The sequence below is a fragment of the Arachis duranensis genome, chromosome 2, assembly GCF_000817695.3.
Source record: "Arachis duranensis cultivar V14167 chromosome 2, aradu.V14167.gnm2.J7QH, whole genome shotgun sequence".
NCBI classification, from domain to species: domain Eukaryota; kingdom Viridiplantae; phylum Streptophyta; class Magnoliopsida; order Fabales; family Fabaceae; genus Arachis; species Arachis duranensis.
In genome coordinates, this window is record NC_029773.3 from 91,565,558 (window position 1) to 91,582,267 (window position 16,710).

The 16,710-nt window shown below is 34.8% G+C and overlaps 3 protein-coding genes across 4 annotated transcripts in view; 1 reads left to right on the top strand and 2 right to left on the bottom strand.

Annotated features, from left to right (window-relative positions):
• The window catches only part of LOC107476140 (syntaxin-121), a 2,072-nt gene extending 1,532 nt beyond the window's left edge, over positions 1-540 (bottom strand). Inside the window, exon 1 of the mRNA XM_016095881.3 lies at positions 1-540. This exon is cut by the window's left edge and continues 399 nt beyond it. Coding sequence (XP_015951367.1) covers positions 1-184 — 184 coding nt within the window. The 5' untranslated portion in view covers positions 185-540.
• A 1,390-nt stretch (positions 541-1,930) lies between these two features.
• LOC107476142 (uncharacterized) lies at positions 1,931-4,172 on the bottom strand. 2 transcript variants are annotated; one of them, XM_016095883.3, is made up of 3 exons: positions 3,996-4,172; positions 2,946-3,313; positions 1,931-2,338 (listed from the first exon to the last, which is right to left on the bottom strand). In XM_016095883.3, the coding sequence occupies exons 2-3, from the start codon at positions 3,272-3,274 to the stop codon at positions 2,329-2,331; spliced, it is 339 nt and encodes a 112-aa protein (XP_015951369.1). In that variant the 5' UTR covers positions 3,275-3,313; positions 3,996-4,172; the 3' UTR covers positions 1,931-2,328. The 2 variants fall into 2 exon arrangements, with proteins under 2 accessions (XP_015951369.1, XP_015951370.1); XM_016095884.3 differs by having other exon boundaries at positions 2,946-3,293; positions 3,996-4,170.
• Positions 4,173-4,713: 541 nt separating this feature from the next.
• Positions 4,714-12,461, top strand: LOC107476141 (DExH-box ATP-dependent RNA helicase DExH1). The gene is given in 15 exon segments (XM_016095882.3): positions 4,714-5,239; positions 5,709-5,854; positions 6,164-6,263; positions 6,351-6,563; positions 6,662-6,757; positions 7,048-7,323; positions 7,498-7,701; positions 7,823-7,978; positions 8,442-8,534; positions 9,394-9,608; positions 10,020-10,179; positions 10,404-10,677; positions 10,800-10,992; positions 11,112-11,673; positions 11,950-12,461. Coding segments are annotated over 15 exon segments (3,105 nt in total). The 5' UTR covers positions 4,714-4,951; the 3' UTR covers positions 12,079-12,461.
• The last annotated feature ends 4,249 nt before the right edge of the window (positions 12,462-16,710 follow it).

Sequence of the window (16,710 nt, forward strand, 5' to 3'; positions counted from 1 at the left end):
GACGCTCGACTTCGCGAAGCTCCTCTTTAACGCCTTCGACATCGTCGAAGAACTTGTCGAGGTGGACGCCGCCCGAGCCTGCAGCGTCCGGCGTGACGGCAGACATCTCGATGACGTGGTGGCGGTCCGGTGAAGTACGTTCGTTGCGCAAGCGGGAGAAGGAACCGGAAAATAGGTCGTTCATGTTTTTCTTTTGATTAATATATTACTATTAACAATTTTCAGAGAAATAATAATATTATCAATAAGAACAATGGAAATTAGATAATAGAATTATGAAGAAATGGTTGATTTGCTTTGTGTCGTGTGTTTGTTGGGGTGGTTGTGTTATTGAAATGAGTATGAAGAAGAAGAAGGAGAAGAAGAAGAAGAATGAGACTCGGACGAAGTTATAGTCAACGGAACGGAGCATGGATCAAAGAGCTAAAATGGTGCGTAGCGCGTGGCGTGTTATGTGGGGAAAGAGGCAGAAGCTTCGTTAATGGACGGAAGCGCGTATGAGCGCGTTATTTGACTGTTTGACACACAAGTCACAACAGTGACCACACCACACACCATTGGCTAGTTCTTACTCTTATCACTAGGTTTATATAGAATTAGCTGAAAATTCTTAAATAACAATTTCGTCAAACAAGTTAAATTATACTGTATTTAAATTTTTATTTTTTATTATATGAATTTAATGTTGATATATTTACAGTATAATCACACTTACTTTTTGAAAAATTATTTCTAATCAATGTAAAAGATTTATTCTTACTAATCTATCGTTACATAATTAGATATATATATAAGTATAAATATTTTATACTGATAATATATTAAAATTAAATTTTTATTATATATAAATATTAATGAGAAAGTGAAAACTCATATAATTATTTTTATATAAAATGAATAACTAAAGTTTCAATTATCAATCATCAAATTTGCATAAAAATAACTATACGTGAATATTCACCTAACCAAAAACAATATATGTAACAACTATATGTAAATATTTTACATGCAATCTTTTTATTTAGTATTATATATGTGAAGTGAAAAGAAAGAAATGATAATAAGTTTTATCTTTTAATATATTAAAGAACGTGATAAAAAATCACTTCAAGTTTTTCCATAACGACTATAAAATACATGTCGTACATTTGTGTTATTTATAGTTAAAAATCTCTGTGTATCTCACTATTAATAGCCAATTATGAGAAACGAAATTGATATATATAATTTTTTTTGTTCAACTTTGTGAATCGATGTTCTAACTAGAATTTAGTTGAGTTGAATCAGTCTTACTACGATCCATCCAAGACCATGTTTTAAGAGAATAAATATCGAACTATCTATTTTAACTGAACATGTAAATCCATATTTAACCACATGGTGGTCACAGGTAAAACTCAAACTCACGTTGCAGATTGATGGTGCTTCACCATGCATATGACCAGATAAATAATCACCAAAAATGGACACAGCCTTTATGAATTGGACGGCATGGGCATAAGAATTGACTATATATGATTCACTTGATGCCAAGTCATGCATGCACTCCCAAAAGTCATGCCAACCACAACACACCCACACCCAATGGGTTCACAAATGAGTGATGACTGATAAGTCAGTCATTTTTGTTAAATTACGTTGACTTTCTAGTTCTACATAGCTCAAGTCGCCAAAATAGACAAATAGTGACTCTAACTAAGTACATTTGTCTAATTGTCTAAGGTAACAAGTAGCAACCTCCTTATCACCTTATCTAACCATTGTGGGTAGCTCAAGATTCAATCCACGCATTAACAATCAACATTTGGTACCATATTATTGGACATTATATAACTAAAGACCCAAGCAAAAATACTCAATATTAGAGACAACTTCAATCATGTGAAAATACAAGCAGATAGGTGATCAGTGATATCCATCCTACATCACCTTTCAATTAAAGTTTACTTTTATGTTTCATAAAAAATGTCCAACAATATGCTTTAGCATCCATACAAAAAATTCACAGGTTTGTTTTTCTGAATACAGTTACATAAACCTGCCATAATAAAATAGAGGTTGCAACACATCTCCATCCAAAATGATTTGATTACTACTGTTATAACCTAATAATAAAATTGCTCTTTGGCTCATAGCTAACCTTACTACTGTTCCAGCTGAAATTTTATTTTCCTGTATAATTCATAATGCCATGAAATGAAAGGTAACAACAAAACTCAAGGGGAAATAATAAACAGCAAGATGAAAGTGAAACAGAAATGGAAGGAATGGGCCACCTATAATATGACTCACAGTAACTTTTCTCTGTGCTATACCAGTATATCTTTCTCACATACCCCTGCCAATATAAATAACATATATCAATACAAAATTACAAAATTGAGGATACAAGTAAATTACAATTAAATAAAACATGACAAAGAACTACACAAACCTCCATAAGACGGCTTGTTACTAACTTGCAAGGTATTATCATTCAGATTTCCATTTATCCAAAATTATTAGGAAACTGAGAAACCAATGCTGAATAATCCAGATATTGAAATGATAACACTAATTCTAAACCATATAAGAAAAAGTAGACCTTTGATGCATGTAGCCGGCCCCTTACTTAGTAGGATAATGCTTTGTTGTTGTTGTATAAGAAAAAGTACTCAACTCTTCTGAATATTAATGACCCAAAAAATTGAGAGGATCCATTTCCAAATGCCTTAACTACACTTGTATAGGAATCAGTAAAGTGAAATGCCCCCCTCACAGGCAAAAGAATTGTGAGGTAAAGAGAAAAATACCATACCTAATTGGAATTTTACTGTAAATAACTAATAGCACAGGAAATATATTTTGAAAGTGAAAGTTGTCTTATTCAATCAAAATACTACAAATTCTCAGCCATAATGCTTTGATCTAACTTATCGGTGTGAAAAGTTTGATCCTCTAATTACCTGATTTTCTTGATCATAATGGCCTTAAGTTTTCTAGCAAGATCCTCAGATTTAAGCCTCCGCTCTAAGTTCTTTTTGGCTAAAACCCGCTTCTCAGAGTTCTTGATATGAAATCTCTGTTCACGCTTTATCATCCGTTCAATACCACTTGCTGTCATCTTACGCTGCAACAAAGTAAGTGCCTGTTCCACATTCCCGTTTATTACCCTGACCCGTATGCCTCTGGACTGCTGAAGTTGCTGCAATTGGTGATGCCCGTTATTCAGCGGTTCGAGGGTGTGGCTTGTCCATCTGAGAAAGCTAGATGCATGCCTTGCAATGGTGTTCATGTTTACTGCTACTCCTTGCCTATTTTTTTATATCAAAACCTGGTTAGAGGAATCAGAACATAATATCAATTTTTAAAACTATAAACCAACCTAGTTTTTTAAAGAAAAATAACAGAAAACTGAAAAGAGAGAGAAAGTTAGATAGATAAATGTAGAGAGAGATATTTTAATGAATCTGGTTTATGATTGATAACTGCTCAATGAGCTGTTTCTCAGCTTATACAGATATTAAATGTATTTTCAGAAAAATCACTTTGAAGTTTTAACACCTAACTTTGTTAGTGTGTATAATAAGGACAATTGCATAATCTATCTATAACTCTATGTCGCTACACAATTTTTCCTCAAAATATTAATATTCAATCTGGTATATGTGTAACCAAATTCATTCTCATATTCAGCAAATTCCAATTCGTGCATAAAAAGTAGTAACGCAAAAATTCCTCTCCTAATTCCCATTCTTCCCCCAAAAATAAATAAAAATCAAATTAAATCGTGCTCCATGAGCATTTCTGAACAGTACAAACAAGTTACAAGCATCGTGAAATTTGAACAATGATACATAAACCAATATCACACTATGATTTAATTTTATACAGTGAACCCAACGATTTAAGCGGAAAAAGCTATATGATTCAGAAATAAGCATTAACCGTGTGTAATTAGAAGCGATGATGCTAAGCTAGAGAAGGAGTGGAAGACGAGAAAAGACGATGCTAACCTGTAGAGGTTGTTGCTGCTTCAGACTTCACGGCGAAGATGACAAAGCCGCCGGCGACGGTCGGAAAGGGGACGACGGTGGTGTTTGGCTTCGGTGAGCTGGAAGTGGCAACAGTGCTTCGTCGGAGACTGATAGGGTTAGATAGAAAGAGGAAACGAGTGGGCCCAAAATCTGGCCCAACAAAAACTAAAACGGATGGGAATTTAGGTATGCTTAGTTGGGCTCCTATTGGGCTTCGAATTTCGTTGTCCTAATGTATTTCATGACCTAATAAAAAGTAAAACAATCGAAAACCAAAAAAAAAAAGTAAAACAATCATGCGCCGAAGAGTCTTAGCTCAGGTGGCACTTCACCCCCTTCCTATTATTAAGGTCTGGAGTTCAAATTTTAGTGGGTACATTTGTAGGAAAAATATGTGAGGAATGAGGAATGTGTGGGTGACTGGATGTGTTGTATACCTAGAATTGGGGATTAGTCGTGCTTAAACAAACATCATTTTAAGGTGAGCATCCTTTTAATAACTAACACTTATTACCAAAAGCTAGCTTGATAGTTGATACTTGCCCAAACTAAAAAAATGGCTAAGTCAGATCATTAAAATATTTTCTTAAAAACATAGAAAGTGGAAACCCAAAAAAAAAAAGAAAAGAAAACCCTAAGAGAGAGTATATTATAAGAAGTGTGCATGGGTATGCGACTATGCGGTATGCCAGTTCAAAAGCTCAAATGAACCTTCAAGTTTTCAGTTTAGTCGTGTGAAAGGGTGAACTTAAAAGGGTTCGAAGTTAATGCATCACAGCAAATTGCAACAAGAAGTCAACAACCGCAATAACCATTGATTGGAACTGTACTATTGCGTTGAAGTTGAACACGTTGCAAGTGCAAAAGCCCAAGTGTCCACAAAACCAAAAAAACGCTTACTTTTTTCTACACTCTCTTCCTGGTTCCTACTATAAATGCCTCACTGGATTCTCCGCGCCCATAACTTGTCCACTTACAATCACTGCCTCACTTCCCTGCACCCGCACACACCCAATCTTCCTCTCCGGATCTCCGCTTCTGTTATGTCTTACCGTCCTAACTACCAAGGCGGTGGCCGTCGGGGCGGCGGTGCTTCCTCTTCCGGCCGCCGTGGAGGTGGCCGTGGCGGCGGCGGTGGCAGAGGAGGAGGAGGAGGACGCGGCGAGCAGAGGTGGTGGGACCCTGTCTGGCGAGCTGAGCGCCTCAGACAGCAACAACCTCAGGTTTCCAAAACAAAATAATAATAGTAATAATAATTTGAAGAAATGTTTTTCATTTTACGCACAGGAACTATAAATTTGAAGTTTGTTAATGTTCATACTTTCATTTGCTCATTCATTTTGTGTGTTTAATGATGATAACGTTCATTTAAGTTCAATATTGCTTTAGTATAGATAGTAGAGAGATATTTAAATTAGTTTTATTATTAACGTTGTGATTGTTGTATAGTAGGGTTTAAATGGTTTGATATGGATATGACTGATAAGATGATATAATGGGCGTAGTCTTATACATGTAGTCGATGCAATCTAGCTGGGAAAAGCTCTTTTTTTGTGTGTATGATGTGTTTGATAATAATCACTGCAAGTTGAATAGTTAGTGATATATTGGTTTGGATAGGAACTTAGGATATAGATACTTTACATATTTATTGATAATATTGATTTGATTTTTAATTTTGGTGGGGTGCAGAAGGAGGTGCTTGATGAGAATGAGTGGTGGGACAAGATAGAGAAGATGAAGAGAGGAGGGGAGCAGGAAATGGTCATCAAGCGTTACTTTAGTATTGCAGACCAGCAAACCGTAGCTGATATGGCATATCAGCATGGGCTGTACTTGTAAGTTCATTTCATGCTCAATTTGGTTCATTGTTTAACCAGAACGAAAAAAATGCGACAACATCAATTGTAGATTTTCACTTGTTATTAAATGTTGGTTATTTGAAGTAAGGGCCAAACAACTAAGTTCTGTGAAATAATTTTCTCAATTATTGACAAGAATTGACTTTAGGGTTTAGTATAACATGTGATATATGCTTAGTATATACTGACCTCTACTTATGAATATGTAAAGCTTAGGTAACCTGCTTTTTGAGTATTTCTAACATCTTAAATTAATCACCTGATTTTGTACTTGGGCAAAGAAAGCCATGCTTATAATAAAGGGAAGACTCTAGTTGTAAGCAAAGTTCCTTTGCCTGATTACCGTGCAGATCTTGACGAGCGTCATGGATCAACACAGAAGGAGGTAGAGTATATCTACCCTTTTTCAATGTCTGATTTCTGTTTTTGGAAGGATTTAGAAATGTACTTAACTTTGTTAAGTGTTCTGCAGATTAGAATGTCCACAGACATTGAACGAAGAGTAGGAAATCTTTTGAATAACTCACAATCAGTGGGGGAAGCGTCTGCTAGTTTTCCTTCTGTATCCACTGACTTGGGACAGACACAATCATTAACTGCTACGAAATCTGTCTCTTCACAACAGAGTGATTCTTCAAAGGATAAACTTGATGTTGCTCTAAAGGAAAGGCAGGAACATATCCAGGTACATAAGCATTTGGTAATATTTACCACCAACCATTACTTGATTTCTTTGTGGGATATTTTAAATTTACATCAGAATTGTATATTGTTTATTTTTAGGCAAGTGATGGTTTGAAGGAAATGAAGGCGTTTAGGGAGAGGCTTCCTGCATTTAAAATGAAGTCGGAGTTTCTGAAAGCAGTTCAGGAGAATCAGGTGGGCGGATATTCTATCTACCATGATAAAATATCCTTTTTACCGTACCTTGGTCTATAATACGTCAGTAAGATGTAGTATCTATTGAGCTTTGTGAAAATAGGATAAGGAGGAAAAAGAATGTTGATGTCTTAAGTGGAATGATTGTTAATATAATGCGTGGACTACTTGGATTTCTTTCAATGCTTTGCTTTTGATTGTTCAATAGCTATCCCATCTGCAGTCATTCTAAGATCGCAGTTGCAGTTTTGTATCTAGAACAGAGTCTAATTTGGCTAGTGTTAGTGTAGGTATTGGTAGTTTCAGGGGAGACAGGTTGTGGCAAAACAACACAGCTTCCACAATTCATTCTGGAAGAGGAAATAGGATCTTTGCGGGGGGCTGATTGCAACATAATTTGTACTCAACCTCGGCGTATCTCTGCAATTTCAGTTTCAGCTCGAATATCTGCTGAAAGAGGGGAGAATCTTGGCGAAACAGTTGGATACCAAATTCGTCTTGAAACAAAACGTTCTGCTGAAACACGCCTTCTTTTCTGCACCACTGGTGTATTACTTCGGCAATTGGTAATATTTAATTTCTCTCAAACTGAAGGGTTCCTCTTTCTAAGATTTTAGTTTGATACTTTGATAGAGAATTAAGGAAATAGAAAGAATCTCAAAGTTATATATGGGCTGTTTGAAGATTATTTCCAGTTGCCATGACATTGAATTCTTTATTCCTGTTTTGCTGTTAAATAGGTCCAAGATCCACAATTAAGTGGTGTCAGCCATTTGCTGGTTGATGAAATTCATGAAAGAGGCATGAATGAAGACTTTTTAATTATAATTTTACGCGATCTTCTTCCTCGGCGTCCAGATTTGCGTCTCATTCTTATGAGTGCCACTATTAATGCTGACTTGTTCTCCAAATACTTTGGAAATGCACCAACAATACACATACCGGTATTATGTTATGTTTACATTTCATATTATTGAGTTCTTGTCTTGGATGTAAATGTAAATAAAGTACTTTCTTATTTTGTTCTAAAAAATGAAAAATAAAAAGTATTTCCACAAATGTTAGGGGTTTACTTATCCTGTGGAGGAGCACTTCCTAGAAGATGTGTTGGAGAAAACTCGATATAACATTAAGGCAGAATTTGACAATTTTGAGGGGAACTCTAGGAGGAGAAGGAAACAACAGGATTCTAAGAAGGATCCGTTGACTGAAATGTTTGAGGCATGTATACTTGACCTATCTGACTGTGTGCTCATAACTTCAATGATATGACAGATTACTTTGATGTACACTCTCTAAAATATGTTTGAGACGCATGATCATGATATGTGTGTGTGTGTGTGTGTGTTTGTTGTGGTGGGGTAATGGCATTTGTTCTGGATTGTTTTAGACAAAAGGTCCCTCTTGTGCACAGTTAAATATAATTCTATTAATTTCCTCTTCTGTCTGTGTAATTTGTCTCCTTCTCTCTCCTAATTTAATCTTTTCTCCCAAAAGAAATAATGTAGATATCTTAAGAGTTTAGTGTTCTAAACTTAATAGCTCATTAATAATTTTCATGTTCTCTTGCTATTAGTGATAAGAATTATATTTTATTACTTCTTTCTGATAATAATTGGCTCATTCCTTGCCCTTTTACTATGTAGATATAAAATAATGTGTATACATATCTTTGTTCTTACAGGGTATTGATGTAGATACTCATTACAAAAATTATAGCGTAGGTGTTAGAAAATCTCTTGATGCTTGGTCAGGTTCACAGATTGATTTGGGTCTGGTATGTATTGCTCATTTCTTACTCCGCTCATGAATCTGTTTTTTATTAGTTAAATGTGCCAGCTGAAGGACATATCTCTTTTCATCTTTTTATTACTTTAAGGCTATGTTTGTTTCTAAGAACATGACAAGACGAGACACTGAGAACAAAACATAAAGGACAGAGACACAGAATTTAGAGTTCTTATATTCTGTTTGATGATAAAATAGAACAAATTATGGAAATATAATTTATTCTCATTTTTTCATTCAAAAAATTTGAGAGAAAAAATATAATAATAATAATAAATATGATTATGAAAAATTAACAAGAATAATGAAAGAAAAAATAAAAAATAAGTTGTGTCTTTTGTTAGTGTCTCTGTGTCCTTCCTGTAAGGATGGACACAAAATACACTAATTCAGTGTTTCTAGACACAATGTCTCTGTCCATGTCTCATCTGTCAAACACAATTTTGTGTCTCGGTGTTCTGTCCTTGTAAACAAACGCAGCCTAAGAAACTTAGTAGAAATTTGTCTAGTCAAGATGCTTCTGAAGTTATGTTTTACAGCGAGAGCATTGTTTACTGGGATTAATCAGGGACTAAAATTTATAGATAATTAACAGATATTAACTGCAGTTGACTGACATTCTCATTTGTGCACTCCTTGCTGTCAATGGATTGTGCATTCTATGTTCTCTATTGCAACAGTTGCTTTGTTTATTACAATCTCCTTTCTCATGTAGTTATTTACTTTTACTATAATGTACTAAGCTCATTAGTTCCGTTGCCACAAATTCTACTCGTGATTCTTTAATTTTCATGCCACCTCAAAGTCTAGTTAAAGAGTGCCTATTCATTTTAACTTCTATGTTTCAGGTAGAGGCAACAATTGAATATATCTGTCGGAAAGAAGGTGACGGAGCAATTCTTGTATTTCTTACTGGCTGGGATGAGATCTCTAAGCTACTTGACAAACTTAAAGTTAATAACTTGCTTGGTGATCCTAACAAGTTTTTGATCCTTCCTCTGCATGGCTCAATGCCTACTGTCAACCAACGTGAAATATTTGACCGTCCTCCCCCTAACAAGAGGTAAGCTCATCTTTTTTGCTAATTTCGTCATAGGCAGGTATCTGTTCTGGATATATTTTTAGACAAGTTTTCAACAAAGGACGACACTAGTGTGCAGCATTAATATGAACAAATGAGAGAATGAAGAAGCTGAAACTCAACTAGAATGTTATGTTAGGCTTGAGGAAATTGGTGAATTGCAACTTGTTAGTCAAGTTTAATTGCTTTCCTTTCAGAAAATTTCCTGCATAGGTTTTCAAATTCCTAATCCCTTGAACCTACATAAATCTTAACACTGCTAGTTTATCTGACCATGATGATTGGCCACTGTTTTGTTCTAATATACATCATTTGTTCAGCAAAAAGTGGATTGTTATTTTTTATTAACTCTCAGGTTTTGTAATTTTGATGATTGTTATTTTTCCATTGTAGAAAAATTGTCCTAGCAACAAATATCGCCGAGAGTAGCATCACCATAGATGATGTTGTGTATGTCATAGACTGTGGTAAAGCAAAGGAGACCAGCTATGATGCTTTAAATAAGCTAGCCTGTCTGTTACCATCGTGGATTTCAAAGGCTTCAGCTCATCAGGTATTGAAGTTGTAGATCATCATCTTTATCCCCTTGCAGATGATGTTTAATGCGCCAAATGAAATATCTGATTTTTTCAAAAACCGGAGCTTGCCATTATTGCTGAATCCTTTATTTGCTAAATTTTTGTTTGACTTTATTGCCCCCTTCCTGCACTTTATTTAATTCCTCTTACTTTCTAAGTCAAAGTCAAAGAAAGAGTGCTAATGGGTTGATCATTTCAGAGACGTGGCCGTGCAGGTAGAGTGCAACCTGGAGTTTGTTATAGATTGTATCCAAAACTGATCCACGATGCAATGCCACAGTATCAGTTAGCTGAAATCCTTCGAACACCATTGCAAGAGTTGTGCCTGCATACCAAAAGTTTGCAGCTTGGAGCTGTGGCGTCATTTTTAGAAAAGGCACTTCAGCCACCAGATCCTCTCGCTGTTCAGAATGCTATTGAGCTTCTAAAAACGATTGGGGTTTTGGATGACAAGGAAGAGCTTACCCCACTGGGTATATTATGCTGAATATAATTATCTGCTTAATCTATTCCAATTATTATCTGATTGAGTTAATAGCATCTTATAATTAAAAGCTTTTACGAACGCATCATCTGAGCCAATTTAATCTTACAGGTCGGCATCTTAGCACCATACCTTTGGACCCAAATATTGGAAAGATGCTTCTCATGGGCTCTATCTTTCAATGCCTTAACCCTGCCTTAACAATTGCTGCAGCTCTTGCATATCGCAACCCATTTGTCTTGCCTATTAACAGAAAAGAGGAAGCTGATGATGCAAAACGATCGTTTGCTGGTGATTCTTGCAGGTTAGACAAATAGTTACTGAGAAATGTTCCCTTCCGATATTGTTCAAGCGAATTTACTGCATTGATCATGGTTGTGCTTACACTAATTCTTTTCTTGTTTTTGTGGAATTTCGGTTCAGTGATCACATAGCTCTTCTAAAAGCATTTGAAGGATGGAAGGAGGCAAAACGCGGTGGGAATGAGAAGCAGTTTTGTTGGGACAATTTTCTATCCTCAGTAACCTTGCGGTTGATTGATGATATGAGATTACAGTTTCTCAATTTATTATCTTACATTGAATTAAATATTAATACATGATGCATGTGCATGCAGGCTTACAACCAGTACAGTCATGATCTGGAGATGGTTTGTGCAATCCTTTGTGCTGGGCTCTACCCTAATGTTGTTCAGTGCAAAAGAAGAGGAAAACGGACGGCGTTCTATACGAAAGAAGTTGGGAAGGTTGACATCCATCCAGCTTCTGTCAATGCCGGGGTTCATCTCTTCCCTTTGCCTTACATGGTATATAGTGAAAAGGTGAAAACCACCAGCATCTATGTTAGAGACTCTACCAACATTTCAGATTATGCCCTGCTGCTGTTTGGCGGTAATCTTGTCCCCGGCAATAATGGCGAGGGCATTGAGATGCTTGGAGGTTACCTTCATTTCTCTGCTTCAAAGAGTGTCATTGACTTGATAAGGGTAATGTCCCTCAATCTTGTTCCAGCAAATGTCTGATGGCTTAGAAAAATTAAGACTATACACATTTTTTGGTGACCATTCACAAGTAGTTATCTTCTTGTGAAGACCATAAGTAAGAACCATTAGGTGGTTTGAATGTTTAACTAAACTACCATTTGACAGTTCTCAATTATCATTTTCACATAAAGACAATTTCATGCTGAGTGACCATCTCATTTTATCAATAAATTTAAGAAAACACAACTTGTTACGATTAATTCGCTTCGGGATTTGCAGAAATTACGTGGAGAGCTTGACAAGCTTCTGAACAGAAAAATTGAAGAACCAGGACTGGACATTACTGCAGAAGGAAAGGGAGTGGTTGCTGCTGCTGTTGAGTTGCTTCACAGTCAAACCATTCGCTGATTTCTTTTTTCATTCATAAGGGTTTGTTCTTCTGCTGAGTCCTGCCATTCATTAGTAATAGTATGATATAGATTTCTTATGATTTTGCTAGCAGCTTTTTTTAATCACTTATATGCAATGTACATGTGTTATATCTGTTTTGTCTTGTTTAGGATGGAAATAATAATGTTAGACAACAAAAGTAGAAAAGGGACCGATTTTAACATTGTATTCTTACCAACATAGGAGGAAAAAAAGGGTTAGCAGTAGCATTATTTGTCTGGTGCGTGCGAGGGAGAATGGCATGTGGGTCAGTGTTTTCATGTTTCGTGTTAGTTTAATGAACAAGAGTAAATTATATTATTGTTCAATTAAATTTATTCATTGAGATAACATTTTAAGTACATGATTTGGTAATTAGTTATTTTTATTGATACAATAATAGTAATCAGATGATTTTGAAGGATACTATTGAATACCTATTTGAGAAGTTTTCACTGCTAAAGATTTGCCTATTATCACTTATATCCTTACTTTTTATATAAATATTTAAAAGGTAAAAACGATTTTTTATGTTTTAATATAGGGGTGTTTATGAGTCGGGTGAAACTGGATTTGATGTGATCCAGATCCGTCCCGAAATATATACCGCGCCTATTTGTTAGATTCGAATCCGGTCTTAGAGCCGATGAATTCTATACACTTTCGGACTAAGATTATACCGGGTAAAAAACCGGGTGAAAATCGGGTCGTTAACATTATATTATTTTGATACCTTCTTGTAAACTAACATGTGAAAATATTCAAATTTTCAAGACTCCAACTATTATTTAACATGGTAAAATTTACTTAGAAAAATAGAAAAAATATAAGTAGGCAATGAAAATATTAAACAATATGAACATTGGATATATCGGATGTTCAATTTACTAGGTGTGTAAATGGTTATCTTAATATTAAGATTTAGATGGGTAATTTGAGGTGTAGTGTGTTTTTATTTTATTGGGCCAATTTTAGAATTTATTGTTCACATTGTTCTCAAAAATCATTGTTTACCAAGCAAAGTCCATAAAAATATAACAAGAATCAATCTTTCTCTAAAATTAATGCATAACCATAATTAATACTAATATTGTCTAATAACACAAAATATTTAAATTAATACAAATAACACAATATTATGTCATTAGTCTAAAGTTTTATGCATTTTAAACATAAAACATTAACTTATAGTCTTATAATGACTAATAACACAAAATATTAATTGTGTATGATGACCGGGCCACCAGGCCGAGTTAGGATGACTCGAGTTATGACCCGACCCGAAATAATGATCGGTCTATTTTTGAGATTCTTACCCAATCTTAAACCCAATAAAATTACACCAAATTAGCTCCTAAAGTGTTCAGAGTCGGACCAAATCTTCGGGTTGAGCCAGGCCATGCACATCCTATTTTAACACATTTTATTTTAAAAAAATTAAGTAATTTTAGTTTAGTCATAATCTTAATGCATGACATTTACAAATTAATTCGATTTCTATTTTAAAATTAAATAAATTTTAATTCAATTATATTTCAAATATATTTTTAAATAATTTAACATATTTAATTAAAAACCAAAATTCACATATAGGCATACAACTGAGAAATATATATTTAAAAATTATTAAATAATTTAAACAAATTTAATTAATTTACTATTTAATAATTTTTACAATTTTTTTAACAACTTAAACAATAAATTTAAAAAAAGTTAATTTTAATTTTAAAATTCAAATCAAATTTTAAATTAATTAGATATAGTGTTTGTTTGGGCGCCATTATCTTGATAAAAAAAAATTTAATAAAAAATAGTTTTTTTATTTTTTAACGTATTTGGTAAATTTCTAATAATAAAAGTAAAAGTACTAAAAAAATAAAAAAAACATCTTTTTTAAAAGATTGTAATTTACATCTTTTTTTAAAGGATTTTTTTCCTTAAAAATGATATCTTTTATATAATAAATAAACAAAAAAGTACTTTTATATTGTTATACCCAATCATAATTGATAAATAAAAAAAATTTATATAAGATATCCAAATATAAAATCACTTTTATTTTTTCATAAAATTTTAAAAAAAAAAATATCTCAAAACAAATCTTTTTCTTATAATCTTCCAAACAAATCCATAATCCTTATTTTAAATTTGACCTTCAATCACTACAAGCCCTTCCTCCCACTCTCGCGCAGCGTCCTACCACTGCTCCCCACAACTCCTCACCCTCTCTCGAGCCACCGCACTCGTTCCGGCTTTCTCGTGCGTCTGCAGCCGCCGCACGTATCCATGCTTCGTCGTGCCTCCCCAACCGCAGCCCAGCCTTGTTGCGCCTCCCCAACCGTAGGTTGGATGGATTTGCCTCTGGAACTGTTAGAATTAATTTTCCAAAGGCTATCTTTGGATGATGTCATGAATTGTCGTACCACATGCTGCTCTTGGCGAAAGGCCGCTGACGCCATATTTTCATCTCAGCTTCCATTGATGCTCTCTCTTTCAACAGGAGGGTATGCCTACAACTTTGGAAGCTTATCCGACCCATGGAGCAACCATGATTCCACTGTGCTCACTGAAAAATGGCCGCGAGAAATCGAGGGTAGCTATAATAGGGTTTACTCGGTGCAAGGTTGGTTGGTGTTCAATTTATTTCATTATGAGTCGGTCAAAGGCCAAACTTTTTCGGAGCTTTTATTCTTCAACCCGTTTTCTCGAGCCAGATTCAAGCTTCCAAAACTGTTCTTGTTTTCTGGAAAGCCGTTCTATCATCACGTTCGTATTGCATTCAATTCTGCACCACCGGGGTCTGAGGAGTTCGTTGTTGCTTTCTTGTTTGTGTTTAGCTATCAAGAAAAAGAGTACTACTTAATGGGACCAGAAGATTTGAAGCAAAGGCTAGCTTTTATCAAATTCAAGCAAGGATCATGGATTGAATCTATTGAAAGCGATGAAATCTTCTACGATATTGAAGTTCATGGTGATAATAAACTGTATGGTCTTACCGTCAAACATGAAACAAGTGTTGTGTTCGTGTTTACCCTAGATAATCATCGTGATGATCATGTCTTCGAACGATTGATTATGCTAAATACCATACAAGATATAGATGCTGTTGGCAGATTTATTTTTTCTTATGCATCCTTCAAACGAAGTCATCAGATGGTAATGGACACTAGCACGGGGGAGTTGTTGGTAGTTCGTCATGAGCGAAGTAGCAGTTACGACACATCAGTTCGTACAGAAGGGTTTAGTGTTTTTAAATTGGACAGAAACAATCTTAAATGGTGTGAGGTTTTTGATATTGGTGATCGTTTCTTATTCTGGGATTTCACTGAGGTGAGTCTTGTGTCTGCCAAGGGACTTAGTTGCAGAACGGTTTAGGAGAGGCAATTGCATATTTTTCTGCCATGCAAATGCTCAGCTATATCGATCTAATGAATTTAAAGAACATGACGTGGGAGTCTTCTTCTTGGCTGATAGAACCGTTAGCCATTTTTCAATGGGTTCTTCTTTGCCGATTTCACTTCGGAACATGTGGTTCAGCCCTGCTCCTTAATTATTTTGTTAAAAATTTTAGTTCTTGATTGTAACAATTTATTTATCTGTTATCTGATCTTAATTTTAATTTGGTAAACAATTTATTAGCATGATGTTTATTTCATCTTGATTTATTCTTGAGAAATAGAAGATCAATAATTAAAATTAAGAAAAAAATTTATTTGCTGTCTAAAAAATTATTGATAAAACTTTTTGATGTACGCATCTTTTTTTATTGAAGATAGTAAAAGCGAGATGCATTTTAAATTTTTAATACCATTAAAATATCGGTTTATCAAATGTGAAAAATTAATGTATTAAATTAGCTTGTTGGTAATGAAGATAAAGTGAAAGACTAACGCGAATAATAATTATAAATTTTAACATCAAATTTAAGTTATTTTTAGAGCACCATTGCAAGAGTTGTGCCTGCATATCAGAAGTTTGCAGCTTGGAGCTGTAGAGTCATTTTTAGAAAAGGCACTTCAGCCACCAGATCCTCTCGCTGTTCAGAATGCTATTGAGCTTCTAAAAACGATTGGGGTATTGGATGACAGGGAAGCTCTTACCCCACTGGGTATATTATGCTGAATATAATTATCTGCTTAATCTATTCCAATTATTATCTGATTGAGTTAATAGCATCTTATAATTAAAAGCTTTTATGAAGGCATGATCTGAGCCAATTTAATCTTACAGGTTGGCATCTTAGCACCATACCTTTGGACCCAAATATTGGAAAGATGCTTCTCATGGGCTCTATCTTTCAATGCCTTAACCCTGCCTTAACAATTGCTGCAGCTCTTGCATATTGCAACCCATTTGTCTTGCCAATTAACAGAAAAGAGGAAGCTGATGCTACAAAACGAGCTTTTGCTGGTGATTCTTGCAGGTTAGACAAATAGTTACTGAGAAATTTTCCCTTCTGATATTGTTCAAGCGAATTTACTGCATTGATCATGGTTGTGCTTACACTAATTCTTTTCTTGTTTTTGTGGAATTTCGGTTCAGTGATCACATAGCTCTTCTAAAGGCATTTGAAGGATGGAAGGAGGCAAAACGTAGTGGGAATGAGAAGCA

Excerpts from the sequence above, each read along its gene's own strand:
- LOC107476142 (XM_016095883.3), bottom strand. The coding sequence starts at position 3,274 with ATGAACACCATTGCAAGGCATGCATCTAGCTTTCTCAGATGGACAAGC.